This window comes from Ornithorhynchus anatinus, chromosome 8 (assembly GCF_004115215.2).
Source record: "Ornithorhynchus anatinus isolate Pmale09 chromosome 8, mOrnAna1.pri.v4, whole genome shotgun sequence".
In the NCBI taxonomy this organism is placed as follows: domain Eukaryota; kingdom Metazoa; phylum Chordata; class Mammalia; order Monotremata; family Ornithorhynchidae; genus Ornithorhynchus; species Ornithorhynchus anatinus.
The window spans coordinates 45703227-45719337 of NC_041735.1; the positions used below are offsets into that span (position 1 = coordinate 45703227).

The following is a 16111-nucleotide window of genomic DNA, read 5'->3' on the forward strand; positions in this document are numbered from 1 at the left end:
AGAAAAGAAAACCCGATTAAAAAAAATAAGGTCTGCTCAAGATGACATCCAGTTGAGTCCTAAATGTGCCTTAATGAGAGGCTATAGAGGATTCATTAACAGGGGAAAAACAAATCAATATTGGATCAATACAAATAGACATGCTGGGTTCAGCCTTCTGTCCTCAGGAGAGGATTAAGAGATTGGATACTTTTGAAAGAGTTTATGCATAGGAAAAGAAAGAACAACATGTGCCATAACATGTTTTTCACCCCCATTTAGGGCATCTGGTGAATGGAAGAATCTTCTCAGTGGCAAATATTTTTTAAAATGACAAACATATGTGCTTGGCTTTTGGGGGCCCTATTTCATGCATTAGATGAATTACCAAAGGACCACTATATATCAAGAGAAATACTTTGAAAGAGGCAGACCCCCAAGGACGCAAATGGGCTTTGGGAAACAAAATGAGGAAACTATGAAAGGATCAATAGATTTACTAAAAATTCCAAAGCTCATCTAAATGCTCAAAAAAGTTGCAGTAAGGCACAGTGGAAAGACTACTGCTCAAGAACCTGACAAACACCCACGATACATTCAGGCACAGTTTTAGGCAGTGGCAATATACCATTTTAAATCATATAACCCATGCATATAAAATGTTAAAAGAAACAGAGAAGACACCCAAAGCCTATTCCAGGTTTACGGGTCCTTCACCGTACTTTTGAAACTCTCAAGTTCATAAAATGTAGTAAATGAGAAAGTCGGTGCTTCCCCCAAAATACATTTAATTGATGATCCTGACAGTAGTTCAAATAGCTTTCTTTTTGGAAGTTTTTAGGCAGATCCCATGCATTTGACGTTAAATATTGCCTTGCTTTCTTTTTTACAATATAAATAGAATATAAATGTAAGTGTAGAATGCTTTTTCCATTATAAGGTACAGCTTTATCAAAGAAAATACTAATGTAGCCAAATGAGGGGAAAATAAACAGGGCTCAGTTTTGACTTGAAACAGACTACTTTTGACTGTAGAATCAACAATAAAAATAGCAAGTGATAGCTGTCTTTTAAACTGCAGGAGTCACGCCAGCTCCTTTAGGCGCAATTAAGTTCTTTGAATAAATTCAGCTTTAAATAGAAAAGGGCACCATGTTGATGCAAATCATATAACCCGAAGCCTTTTAAATGATGAAGTCAGATATACAATACTTAGAAAACATAAGGATTTTTGTCGTGTTTATAATAAGTTGTGAGTTAATTTTGAATGCATTTGCACATAGTTCCTGATAGTTCAAGTTCTTTGTGAGTATTACACATTTCCCACATTTCTTGGCAAAAAAAAGAAAGATCTACTTACAGGATGGCAAGGAAAATTTAAAAGCTAACCATTGTATTGCTACAAGGAAAAGGAATATATAGAGTCTGATATAGAGAGTCCACCTGACATTGTTTTTGAAAGGTTAACTCTAGGAATGAACTCAGTAATACTCCTGGACTATTGTCTTTTCTGAATTTTATATTTCGAATTCTTTTAAATTATGATAAAATGAATTCTTGAAGATGAAAGGATAAATATGCTCACACAGTTCATCTATAATCTAACTTGATGAATGCATTTTTGTTCTACTTTAAAAACAAATCATACTTATGAGATATTTACATTTCCTTTTTAACCTCAAAAGTAGCTTCAAGGATTGTATTTTCAGAATATCTGAGGAAAGTAAACCTACAAATGCTAAAACATTTCCAAGAGCATAATGCTTCCCTACCGGAGGGGAAACTTTTCCCATATTTTTTTCTTTAACATTAGGCAAAGGTACTTCAAATTTATGCAAAATACAACCATAGAAACTCCTAAATCTGGCTCTCATGCAACCCAGAGGGCCTCCCAAACCTGGCTTTCATTGTGAAGAAAAGTGCTTAGAAATCTTTCTCCTTCATGGAAAACGTTTCAATCACCTAGCAACCTCTATCTATTACTGCCGTTTTCAATTCTGAACAGACAGCTTTCAAATGCAAAGATTATAATTGATATAACTGATGGAACTGCAACTTTACAAACAAAACAGAAACCAGAAGAGATTTAAAAATTAAATAAATAAATCCAATTGCCCCTACCTTTTTTTTGAGAGTACGACGGCGACTGCACTTGAGAAAAAGTAGGTTTTTCTTCAGTGAAATATTCAGGTTGGCTGTACTGATTCAGGGCCATGTCCATGTCAGAGAACTCGCTTTTAAACATGTTTCCAGGGTAACTACAGGTATAAGGCTGATTCACCGCCCAGGCCTGTTCCATATATATGTTGTTATTGTGCAGGACCTGAGCATCACAACTGCTGTAACCCTGACTATCTTCAATATATGTGCAATAATCAGTGGACTGCATGTAGCAATTGCTACCGGCAGCTGGGTGCACCTCATATATTTCTTGCATACAGTAGTTCATTTTGTTATCCTGTCTCAGCTTCGACTTTTACATATACACACACAATAGGCATGCACACACACACAGCCCGTGCATACACACATAGACGTGCATATGCACACAGTCACATACATATACATGAAACGGGCAAGAAAAAATGAATATACAACACCAAAGTCAACTGCAAAGCAGCTTGTTTTACTTTTGAGCAGCACCTGATGTGGTAAAATCCTATTTATATGGGAAGGCTTGTGCAGTCTCCTACCATTCAAACATATTGGGAAGCAGATTTATGGCAGTCAAAGGTCTTAATCTGTGACTGTAGCTAATTCCTAGAGAAGACGGCAGCCAGGTAGGAATGACTTCCCTAGATAAAGAAGTGACAGCCAGACAACCCTCCTCTTACACAGTTTGCTGGCAATATTCATTTTAGAAACCATTTCCGTGCCTTTCAATATGACTGGAAAATGATTATTGAGGCAAGGTTGCTATTGTGTCACTTCAGTTGATAACTTCAGCGTGAAGCATTACGAAGTTATTTTTAGAGAACTCCCCTTGGGGAAACACAGAAAATCCTAAAATCAATAATCTCGTTCATCAGCCTTAACTCACAGAAAATCCAATAGACGTATGTTGATGACCCAACATTAATCTAATTTTACAAATTTTAGCATCTTAATCTGTAGTTGGATTTATTGATTTTGTTTTACAGGATTATCTTCATCAACCTGCTCCTGTCCCCCAGGCACATATTTTCCACTGGTCTTTAAACATACAAAAGAAAGCAGCTTTTAAAACTTTGGTCATGTTTCTGAATAATTTCTGAAGAGTTTAAGCTCCTATTTGGAAATTTTTCAAATGCTTTGATTTAACCCTCAAAATGGAAGACTAGTTACAGATATGAAATAAACCAAGAATAATTAGTTTTCTAAAAACTGACCTGAAGTTTTCAGTTTACTTTCAGGCTTTACACTCCAGTTTATTTATTTCAGTCTCACCAAGTTGAATGAAAAAATAAAATATTTTAATAAGAACTTTCCTTTTTGGACAAATTTTGAGGACTTCTTTTCCTAACAAAAATCTGAGTAATGTCTTGCCTTCAGCCAGCAGATGATATTAACAGGAGGCATAGCTTCAACTTTTATATCAAAAGAACACCTAAAAATAAAGCCTATAATACCTAGAAAATATTCTTCATATATGATAATTTTTTCCAGCTTTAGATATACAGTCTCTCATTTCCATTCTCCATAAGCATATGCCAAAGGGCTTGGAAAAAAACATATTTTTCACAGTGTTTTGCTTGGCTTCCTAAATATACCTTAGTATCTAAAACTTTTTTCAATAAAATACTCCATTTCCATAGAAGCAATGTAAGAGCAGAAAAAATGCCACTATTCAGGAAGACCAATAATAATGATTATGTGCTTATTTAGATCCTAAACTGCAGACTTCTTTCAAGATTCTCAGATTGGACACAATATCTATAATCACCAGGAGCTGAGAATCTATTTTATCCCCATTTTACAGATGTGGAAAATGGGGCACAAAGAAGTTAAATGACTTCTCCAAGGATACACAGTAGGCCAGAGGTCCATTCTTCAGGCCAATATTCTGACACTTGGCCATGCTAAGAGGACTCTTTCTCTAACAAATCCTGAACATTTCCTCTATTGGCTTATTATGGGCCACACATAAAAGTGTACCTAAATTGCATCAAATGTACTGATAAATTTAATCTGCACCACTTTTTTATGGTAGTTATTAAATACTTATTATATGCCAAGCCCTCTACTAAGTCCTGGGGAAGGTATAATATAGCCAGGGTGGACACAGTTCATATCCCACATGGGACCTCACAGCTTTAGTCCCCATTTTTAAACATTAGGTTACTGAGACCCAGAAAAGTTAAATGAGTTATGCAAGGTCACAGAGCAGAGAAGTGGAAGAACTGAGGAACCCAGGTCCTCTGACTCCCAGAATCGTGCTCTTTCCACTAGGTAACACTACTTCCCACTTCTTTGACTAACAAATTCTCTAGGCTTGGCTTCACGTAAATTTTTGGTAAAGCTATTTGTTAAGTGTTTACTATGTTCCAAGCACATTACTTAGCGCTAGGGTAGATACAAGCAAATCTGGTTAACTGATATACAACACACTGTGTTGATATCCTACAACCCAAATTTTTGAGGACACTTGACTGATTCTGCCCACATCTGCCTGAACCTAGAGCATTTTTCTGGGGTACCCTGACCCTTCCTAATTCATCCAGGGCCATTGTGTTCCCCTCCACAGACTCTCTGAACCCTACCATCACTTCAAGACACACTGGAACTCATCATCAGGAGGTGAGGCCAAGGGAGACCAGATGCTGGTTGGCCAGGCAAAAAGGTGTCCAGAGCCAAAGATGTACCTTGGTGGGGCAGGAGAGGAAGTTGAAAAGAGTACAGCTGGATATACAAGCAGCTACCCTGCCTGTATATCATGTTTAAAATTTAAGCTTTTCTCCCCATTTACTCTGAAGAGAGTGTGGAACAACATCTTTGAAATGAACTCTCTCAAGCACCCAATGAGAATAGATACTGTATAATCCTGTAAACAAATGTCTTATTCCAGCACACAGGAAACCAGGTTCAGCAGTCATACTTCTGCAATATGTCCCTTAAGGCAGAGTTAGATGTAGCCACAGGCTGCAACCTTTTTCTTTTTTTCCCCCCAACCTGAGTTACTATGAAGTCCAAAAGAGCAGGTTCATGTATCGGGCCAAGATGGGGTACTACTCAATATCTCCTGTGAGTCTGTGTTCCTTTTACCGTGAACAATAGCTTTCTCCAAGTGGCTCTAGATGGCCTTTCTGGATGGGAATCTCATGTCTAGAAGATAATTTCTCTAGTGAGATCTAGGATACTATTTGGTACGCAGGGCAGGAGTGGTGGATACACATAAAAATATCTGAAGGTGGAAATGCAAGGTGAGGATTAAGCAAAAGGGTGGTCAAGGGAAGTAAAATAATGAGCAGATGAAGAAGACATTGGAAACATGACAAATTGGAAGGGGATGGAAAGCACTGAAATAGGTGCAGTTTAATTAACACATAGAAGAAAAATAGAGGTGGCTTAAGGTATCTGAGAAGAGAAGTAAAGTACTACTCCTATCAGCAACTAAAGATCATTTGGGCCAATTTTTCTGAAGTGACTGGATGAAGGTGTAAAGAAAAGGCAGCCAGAGGCAGGCTGGAACATAAGCAAAGGGCACAAGTAGGCTTTGGAAATCAGAATGGGGGTGGTGATGCTTGAAAGGATACTGGGAGAAAAGAAGTTGGAAATAAATCAGTTAGCTCTTTGAGATAGGGGACTGAAAGACCAGGGAGATGGTACTGGTGTCAGCACTAAAGGAAAAGTTGGTCAGGGGAAATCTGAAGAGGAACAATTCAGACCACTGAGTTCACCCTGTTGAGTTTGAGCTGGTGGTGAATAAACTTACTCCTGAATTGTAAGAATGGTAAGGTCAAAATGCTTTTTTCCCCATGACTGCAGTGCTCTGAAAAATGTATTATTCGCTCAGTTGGGAACCATTTGATCCCTAAATTTCCCTTCTACATGTTGGGTCTGCTACAGCTTTTGCTTGAGAGCTACAGAGCTCTCAAACCAAGAGCTTGAATATCTCCCGTGGGCTGAAAAAGAACAAATGCAGGCTTCCAGGGTTGCAGCATGGTTTAGTGGGTAGAGAGAGCAAAGGCGTGGGAGTCAGAAGGTCATGGGTTCTACTCCCATTTTGTAAGGGATTGTTGTATGTGGCCTATGAACTTTGTGTCTGCCATATATTAATCAATCAATACTTAAAGCATTTTTGTATAGAGCACAGAACAAAGCACTTCTATTGTTTGGGTCATGTGGTATTGTAGCAGTTTGGTACATGGGGAATAATAATAATGATAATAATAACTGTGGTATTTATGTTTTACTAGGAAATAATTTCCAGGTCCATCAATTGCCCTCATCATGCCCTCCAAGAATTCAGCTTGTTCAGACATAGATGACATGCTGAATTAAGGTACCATTCCTTATTAGATTATTATTATACATTCTTGGACATCTACCTTCTGCCTCTCCAGAAATATGAAGGCATGGCCTAGTGGAAAGAGAACAGACCTGTAAGTCAGAGGTCTTGGGTTTGATACCTGGCTTTGCCACATGTCTGCTGTGTGACCTTGGGCAAGTCACTTAACTTCTCTGTGCCTGTTTTAAATATAAATGTAAATGGGGATCAAGATTGTGAGCTCATGAGGGATAAGGACTGTGTCCAACCAGATTACCTTGAATCTACTCCAGGACTTAGAACAGTGCTTGGCATATAGTAAGCACTTAACAAATAGCACAATGATTATTATTAAGATATAATTTGGCCAAAATGTAGCTTTATTCCACTTAAATTTGTGAGTGTGATTCACCATTTAAAGGTTAGCTAAGATGCTTAACCTGGCTGTGCACCTGCCAGTTCAAAAAGGCGATTAAAGGGACAGATAAGTCATTGGGCAATAATAATAATAATAATGATGATGATAATGATGGTATTTGCTAAGCACTTACTATATGCCAAGCACTGTTCTAAGTGCTGGAGTAGATACAAGGTAATCAGGTTGTCCCATGTGGGGCTCACAGTCTTAATCCCCATTTTACGGATGAGGGAACTGAGGCACAGAGAAGTTAAGTGACTTGCTCAAAGTCATACAGCTGATTAGTGGTGGAGCCAGGATTAGAACCCACTACCTCTGACTCCCAAGCATGGGCTCTTTCCACTGAGTCATGCTGCAATAATCTGGCCTGAGAATTTTCCTTCCAAATCTGCCACTGATCTTATCGTGAAAAGGACAAATCACATAATTTCTGTTAGTTCTGGCCTATTCTGCTGAATACTGAAGGCAATCACACTGTTCACATTTCTCCTTTTCACATTTAAAAGACTTTGAAAGCCATGAAGTCAGGCTGTATCAACAGAAGAGATGATGGTAATTTAAAATTCAAAACAATGTCCTTGGACTGTGGATCCTACACAAAGGCTTGCTAGTTGAAAAACAAAATATTTTTTTTTTGGTAATTGTTTTTGTTTCATTATGTTGACTTTTCTCATGTTTTTCAAGTTTTAGTTCATAAGGAATTTAAGGAATTAAAGATCACTCATGAGTCTAGTAAAGAAGATCCCATACCTGGGAGCGAGAGGACCTGAGTTCTAATCACAGATCTGCCATCTGCCTGCTGTGAGACCTAGATCAAGTCGATTAGTTTCTCTGGACCTCAGATTATTCATCTGAAATATGGACATTCAACACATTTTCTCCCTCCTACTTAGACTGTGAGCACCATGTAAGGGTCTCTCAGATCTAAAAATAATGTATTTACCCGGTACATTCCAAGTGCTTAGTACAGTGTAAGCGCTCAATAAATACTATTGAATGAGTTAATTAGTACAGTATTTGGCACATAATAAGCACTCAACCAATACCACTATTATAGTCAAGATAATTGATAATATTATCACACACAAATAGGAGCTGAGTTCTCACTAACCAATACAGGTATTCTTCCTCCAAGACAATGTAAGTTAGAAGATTTAAACAAATTAATTTTGGCTTATAAACTAAGCTGACAAATAGTTAACTAAGGAAACATACAATACACTTGACACCAAGGGTCTTTCCGTCCTTCTTTATCCTTTTTCTTCTGATTTACACAGAAACAAACTCTAAAATTAAGCAGGCACACAAAAAGACTCAATGGTTTAAAGCCAATTTTGTTACAAAAAAGAAGCTACTTTACACTTAAAGAATATAGCAATTATATTGTGGTTTACAAATATCATTGCTATCTGTAGCTATTACATACTGTATAACAAGGCCCATTACCACAGAATGAAAATACTTTTTTCAAGTCATTGCAGTGAAATTACTAAAATACTGCAAATAACAACAATTAGAAGCAGCATGGCCTAATGGATAGAGCATGGACCTGGGAGTCAGAAGGACCTGGGTTCTACCACTCTACCACTTGTCCACTGTGTGACCTTGGGCAAGTCACTTAACTTTTCTGTGCCTCAGTTCCCTCATCTGTAAAATGGGGATTAAGACTGTGAGCCCCACACGTGTCCAACCTGAATAACTTATATCTACTTCAGAGCTTAGAATAGTGTCTAAGAGTTTAACAAATCCCATTTAAAAAAATAAAGGAACTAATCACATGAATGGTTACTAAAGAGGCATAAGAATACACCCAAACAGGAATAAATAATAAAAAGAGAGCCATGGTTTTCTATATCTTGGAATTTTAGCAGTGGTAATAGAAATGAATTTTATCACACCATAGACACTTGTTTCCTTGGAAACTCACTCAATGCTAAGGGCCAGCAAAAGTGAATACAGTAGTTAAGACCTAATGTTACCAAGACATTTTCCTTTGACTCACTTGCTGGGGCCATAGAAATGGAATTGGAAAGGAAACAGGCAATTTTTAATTCATTCGGGCAGATTTGGACTTTTCTTTTTTAAAGGGCAATGCTTTCTTTGATTTATTCAGTTTTGACCTTTCGTTAATCTCTTAAACTTATTATTAAAAAAAAAAAACTTCCTAGAGCTGAGCAAACCAAAAGCCAAATGATTATCTTTTCATTAGTTCTCAATTCTCTATGTGTAGTAGCCCTGCTTCAAAACCTATCCTTACAGCCTGCCATTTATGTTATTTGAAATTTACTGTATTGCCTGTCTTCCCCACTAGACTGTAAGCTCACTCTGGGCAGGGAATGTGTCTACCAACTCTAACTCTCTCTCAAGCGCTTAATGCAGTGCTCTACACACAGTAAGCACTCAATAAATACCATTCATTGATTGCTTGATTGGACAGAGAAGAAGCCAAAGTGGCTCTATGGAGGTCATCGATGACCTTAAGAGAGTGCCATCTAAGTGCTTTGAAAGGGTTTAATCCTAACCATAGTGGGGAATAATACAAATTTCAATGTTAAACTCGATATTGATAACATTTCTGTATGTAGATAAATGAAAATGTTTCATTTTAACATTGTTGTCCAATTTAATGAAGACAATTATAGTAATATAGTAATCAATTATCTTTTCCAATACTGAATCAATCAGTTGTATTTATTGAGCACTTACTATGTGCAGAATACAATATAGCAGATTTGGTGGACATGTTCCTTGCCCACAAGGAGTTTACAGTCTAGAGATTAAAGGATAGAGAATACAGTCTAGAGAAAAAAGGACATTAATCTATACTTTTATCAGTTCCAGGCCAGAGCCTACTTAGCTAATTCCTTCTGGATGGCACAATGGATAGAGCACAGGCCTGGGGGTCAGAAGGTCACGGGTTCTAATCCTGGCTCCTCCACTTGTCTGTTGTGTGACCTTGGGCAAGTCACTCAATTTCTCTGTGTCTCAGTTACCTCATCTGTAAAATGGGGATTGAGACTGTGAGCCCCATGTGGGAAAAAGGACTATGTCCAATCTGATTTGCCTGTATCCACCCCAGCGCATAGTATAATGCCTGGCACATAGTAAGTGTTTAAGCAAATACCTTAATTACTATTATTCAACACTAAAATGAGATTAAAGTCTTCGCTTGGGTGCTACATCACAGACTCCTGGAGCTGGGAGGAACTCAAGAGATCATCTGTGTAGCCTCCTGTCCTCAGATGAATGGCTAGTGGTTGTCTTATTTTCTTAGAGAGCACCAGGAAGAGTAACTCCACAACTTTTCTTTGTAGCTTTTTCTATGGCTCCATCATCCAGTTAGCCCACATTCTTCCTATTTTCAGGTCAAACTCTTTCCCACTTTCATTTAAAGCTATTTTGCACACTTGATCCTCAGTAGACCTACTAAACAATTGGTCATCGTCAGTTCTGTAAAACTCTTTATTTACTGGAAAACTCTTATTGAACCATCCCTTACTGCACAGACTAAACAACTCAATTTTTTCAGCCATTCCTTTTAGGAGTTACTTTTCAACCCTCCAGTAGTCAGTTTGGGGCTGGGTTTTCTCCACTTTGTCTTCCCTTTTTGAATTATGGTGAACAAAATGAGGTGTGATCCTTTAATAAGGGTCTAACCATGGCAAAGTAGAGCAGAAAGGTTACTTCTTAATTCTTGCATATCAGACTCCTGTGAATACATCCCCATGCCAGGATGGTTTGTTTAATGCTGGCACTCCACTGCTGATTTGCAGCACATTTTCCACTGCTATTGTGGCTTGTCAGTCTGCCCTCATCTTGTATTTATGATGATGATGTGATGTTTAAGTGCTTACTATGTGCCAAGCACTGCTCTAAGCACTCACATGGGACATCCTGATTACCCTGTATCTACCCCAGTGCTTAGAACAGTGCTCTGCACATAGTAAGTGCTTAATAAATACCAAAATTATTATTATTATTATAAGGTAATCACGTTGTCCCACGTGGGCCTCACAGGCTTCATCCCCATTTTACAGATGAAGTAACTTAGGCACAGAGAAGTTAAGTGACTTGCCCAAAGTCACACAGCTGACAAGCGGCAGAGGTGGGATTAGAACCCACAACCTCTAACTCCCAACCCTGTGCTCTTTCCACTAAGCCATGCAGAATTGCTTTTTGTTCTGAAGAGTGTTAACTTGCAAATGTCCCTAATGCATTTCACCCTGGATTTGAAGGACCCTTTTTCCAATTTGCCTACGATGTTTTGAATTCTACTTCTGTTGTTAAAGTGTTAGCAACTCTGTCCGGTTTAAAACCAGCCACAAATTTGATAAGAATGTCCTCGATTCCTCTGTCCAGGTCATTAATGAAATATATTGGAGAGGACCTGGTTTAGGACACTTTTTATAGTATCTCTCAGTACATCCCCCATCAATGACTTGATTGATTTTTTTTTATGGTATTTGTTAAGCACTTACTATGTGCCAGGCACTGTACTAAGCACTGATTGATCATAATGGTATTTACTAATTACAAGCTCTTTTTGGGACAGAAACTGTGTTTAATTTATCTTCTATCTACTGGGTGCTTACTCACTCTCATTATTATGCAGAAGATCATGCTAACCACTAGGATAAAAAGCACAGTGCTTTGCACAAAGTAAGTGCTCAATAAATATGATTGAATGAATGATTAAATGAACACAAAGAAACAGCTCAGAGACTGTGCCTGCCACCCAGAAGGATCTCAAATCACAAGTCTGGACGGACACATGCTAAAAACAGGAATAAATTATTAAAACAGAATTATTACACGAGAAATCAGTTCCTGTAGACTGTAACCTCCTTTTGGGCAGGGATCATTTCTACTAACTCTACTGCATCATACATTCCCAAGCACTTAGTACAGTGCTCAGCACACAGTAAGTGCTCAGTAAATACCACTGACTGGATCTCCAGGAACCTCACCACTCCAACCCCCAGTCATACAAACTCAATGTTTTCTGAGTTGGGAAGGCAGACTGTGAAGAGCAGAGAAGCAGCTTGGCTTAGTGGATAGAGCACGGGCCTGGGTTCTAATCCTGTATCCACCACTTGTCTGCTGTGTGACCTTGGGCAAGTCACAATTTCTCTGTGTCTCAGTACCTCATCTGTAAAATAGGGATTGAGACTGTGAGCCCCACATGAGACAGGGACTGTGTCCAACTTGATTTATTTGTATCCACCCCAGCGCTTAGTACAGTGCCTGGCACATAGTAAGAGCTTAACAAATACCACAATTATTATGATGATTTTATTATTATTTCCCCGACAGGGGGTGTGCTAGGCTTGCATCGAGGTGGGCAAACTTCACCGAATATCTGCCAAACTCCGGGATCACCCGGGCACCTTGGCCTTCAATCATATTTATTGTGCACTTACTGTATGCAGAGCACTGTACTAGGTACTTGGGAGAGTACTATATAACAGAATTAGGAAACATATTTCTTGCCTGAAAGGAGCTTATTGTCTACAGTTTACAGTCTTACAGCCTGCTTGGCTGTAGTAGTATGGAAAAGAGTTACTTTACTAGTGTCTCAGGACTGATGTCAAACGGGTTCGACTCAAAAACCTTACTTACATCTAGCTAGATTTCATCTATTGCTTCTCCCTATCCTCTCACAGACGGCACTGGTATGCTTTGCTGTTGCTTCCAAGAATCACCTGTTCTTTGAGAGGTCAAAAATTGATTGTTTGATCATTTGTTCTAGTGTCTTCCCAGGTACAGATGTTAATTTCCAAGCACTTAGGACAGTGCTCTGCACATAGTAAGCGCTCAATAAATACTATTGAATGAATGAATTTCATCCATCTAGAACTACCAAGGCCTTCATTTTCCCTCTTGGAAATACTGGGATGTTTTTCCTTTACTAATCCTCAAATAATTTTTGTGCCTACCATGAATTCTCAAAAATAATAGCTAGTGTCTCTGCATTACCATCCAATAATTCTAATAATAATATCATCATCATCATAATAATTGTGGTGTTTGTTAAGCATTTACTCTGTGCCAGGCATCGTACTAAGCGCTAGGGTAGATACAAGATAATCAGGTCCCACGTGGGGCTCCCAATCTAAGTAGGAGGGAGAACAGGTATTAAAGTCCTGAGGGAACCGAGGCACGGGGAAGTCAAATGACTGGCCCAAGGTCACCCAGCAGATAAATGGCAGGACTAGGATCAGAACCCAGCTCCTCTGACTCCCAGACCCATCCTCTTTCAACTAAGTCACGCTGCTTCTCAGCTTCTAGAAGCCCCATTGCTTTAATTATATCAATTTCTCCCTTATTTCAATTGGCCTTATGACCTTCTTTCCCAGATGGCCCTTGGTATGGTTCACTGTTTACATTTTTTTGAGACTGTGAGTCCCTAAGGGCTGGTGACAATGTCTGAATTACTATGCTTGTATTTTTTTCCCACTGATCAGGCTAGTGTTTTGCACAAAGCAAATGTTCAACAAATGCAGTTGTTAAAAAAAAATCCTAAATTAAAAACCTCTTTTTTCACATTCATTTATTATCAGGGTAGGGAAATCTTTTAAAATATCAGTTTAGAAGCGGAGCTATGAAAGAAGTCTAGTGCAGCGTGGCCTAAAGGACTGCAAATCAGGAGATCTAGGTTCTAGCCTCAGCTCTGCCACTGCCTGATATGTGAATTTCGGTAAGTCACGTAACCTCTTGAGCCTCAGTTTCCTCATCTGGAAAATGGGTTAGATGATAAGATAGATTGTGAGCCCAGTGTGGGGCAGGAACCGTGTCCGATTTAATAATAATAATGATTATTATAGTATTTGTTAAGCTCTTACTATGTGCCAAGCACTGTTCTAAGCACTAGGGTAGATACAAGGTAATCAGGTTGTCCCACATAGGACTCACAGTCTTAATCCCCATTTTACAGATGAGGTACTGAGGCCCAGAGAAGTTAAGTGACTTGCCCAAAGTCACACAGCTGTTAAGTGGCAGAGCCAGGATTAGAAACCATGACCTCTTCCACAGTAGTTAGCATGTAGTAAATGCTTAACATGCCACAATTCTTATTATTAATGTCCAGAGCTGCAGCTAGAGCTGGGGTCCAAGGGGATATGCCCACGCACCCTTGGGTCTTCTATGTTCCTCATTATTGCTACCCAAGTAGGGCCATATGCAAGTCCTGATTTACACCACTGAGGGCTTTTCCCTGCCATGTCAGAATTTGCCCTTACTATCTATTCCCACTCCTTTATTATCTATTAAAACCCCCCAGCAAATCAGCCACACAATTATTAGTTAATGTGCCAATTTAAAGGGAGCTAGCTGATTCAGGGAAGGGGACCTGCTCATCAAGAATCAAATCATTCTGAGTCCAAGAATGCCTTAAAAACAAAGGAGCACACATATTTCAGGTGGATTCTACCAAGTTTTCTATTTTCATCAGTCAAGGTACATGGTAGCTCAAGATAAAGGGAAAACTAGGGATTTTTTTTTTATTGGTCAGTTGTCAGCTATAAAGGAAACCTCTATCCCTTAGAGTATTATACTCACAACTCAAATGAATGAGTAGGATCATCAGCATAGGCCTGTTGGCATTGATTTTAACTTGTTAAAGCAAATACTCACTGTTTTAAACCAGCTCCCAAACAAAATTAAAAAAAAACCTAGAAGCTGGGTCTCTGGACCTCGGAAACTAATGAGTCTGAGAAAATGGTGCTTTAGAATTTCATGCAGTTCCTCAATTTTCAGAAGTTGGAAGCAGCATGGCCTAGAGGAAAGAGCACAGGCTTGAGAGTCAGGGGATGTGGGTTCTAATCTTGGCTTCACCATTTGTGTGCTGTGTGACCTTGGGCAAGTTACTTGGCTTCCCTGTGTCTCAGTTTCCTTTATCTGTAAGGTAGGGATTAAATCCTCCTGCCTCCAAATTAGACTGTGAGCTTCATGTGGCACAGGGACTGTGTCCAACCTGGTTATCTTGCATCTACCCCAGTACTTAGGACAGTGTTTGGCACATCATATATGCTTAACAAGTGCCATTGAAAGAATGTTGTCCCTACATGCTTTGTGGTATAAGCTCTTTGTGGGCAGGGAATGTGTCTATTAATTCTTTTATTCTGTACTCTCCCAAGTGCTCTGCACACAGGAAACACTCAGTAAATATCACTGATTAATTGATAAACCTCTGGAGAATTCTGAAAGAAAACCCCTGTTGTCATTTCTAGGCAACCTGAAAAAGCTGGCTACGATCCCTCTAGACCGTAAGCTTGCTGTGGGCAGGGAATGTTTCTATTAGCTCTCACAAGCGTTTAGTAGAGTGTGCATTCTGAAAGCGCTCAGTAAATATCACTGATGATGATTGGTCACCAGGAATAATTGGGTTTACAGGACTTGATATCATATTACATGAGAGAGGGCATTTCATCAGGAAGAAGGCCCTCAGGAAGGACAAGTAAGCCAAACAGTAAGTCTACAAATTGTGATACTTTTAAGTATCTCCCCCTTTCCAGGCCTTTAGAAAAAGAAGGTCCTCTCCACATGAAATGCACTTGGAGTGAGACAGGGAAAAAAGACTTGAAAAAAATACTTGGGGACCTAGAGTTGATCTGTTTGCTGAGTCAAAAGAAGGTTCTGAGATGAAGAGACTTCTGTCAGGGGAGACAGAGCAAATAAAAGCCAGGTGCTTTTGGAGTAAAAAGCCATCAGAATTCAGCTCCACTTGACTTTTGGAAAATGATCTCTGCAAATCCTGTGTCAGTGTAAAGGCTGAAATGTGTAATTTTTCATTACATAATGCAATCTAACCTTCCTCCAGGAGTCTTAAGATCAATGCTTATTCCCCTGTCACGGTAAAGCTTTAGATTAGGTTGAGGAAAAGTGATGTATGATTCTAAAATTATGAAAACTTTTAAATTATTTTATAAATTATTTTATCACCCTTACTTATATGCAACAAGTGAAAAAGCATACTTTACCCATGGTGTGCTATTCACAGAGTGTACCTATGCACTGTGGGAAACTTTGGATTCACCTGCATGTGCCCAACCATTTCTTCCAACATGTGTCCCACTCTATCTAGATAGGCTTGTGTTATTGTGTTATGAAAGTGAGGCTGAGGGCCATTATTTGAATTATCAGACCTCTGTGGTCAGATTGAGTCTCCTGTCAGGAATGTCACAGAGTGCAGAGCACTGTCCTAAGCACTGGGAGAGTACAGTACAATAGATTTTGTAGACAAGGTCCCT

At 39.0% G+C, this 16111-nt stretch overlaps 1 protein-coding gene across 16 annotated transcripts in view; it reads right to left on the reverse strand.

Moving 5' to 3' along the window:
- The window catches only part of THRB (thyroid hormone receptor beta), a 303177-nt gene that overhangs the window by 46271 nt on the left and 240795 nt on the right, over positions 1 to 16111 (reverse strand). For 10 of the 16 annotated variants that reach the window (XM_039912994.1, XM_039912991.1, XM_039912988.1 and 7 more), the window contains one exon: positions 2101 to 2269. The exons of 4 other annotated variants lie outside the window; for them this stretch is intronic. In XM_039912994.1, coding sequence (XP_039768928.1) covers positions 2101 to 2224 — 124 coding nt within the window. In that variant the 5' untranslated portion in view covers positions 2225 to 2269. Of the gene's footprint in view, positions 1 to 2100; positions 2464 to 16111 lie in introns of those variants that run through there. 2 more of the 16 variants (XR_003761496.2, XM_029070491.2) reach the window with 1 other exon arrangement.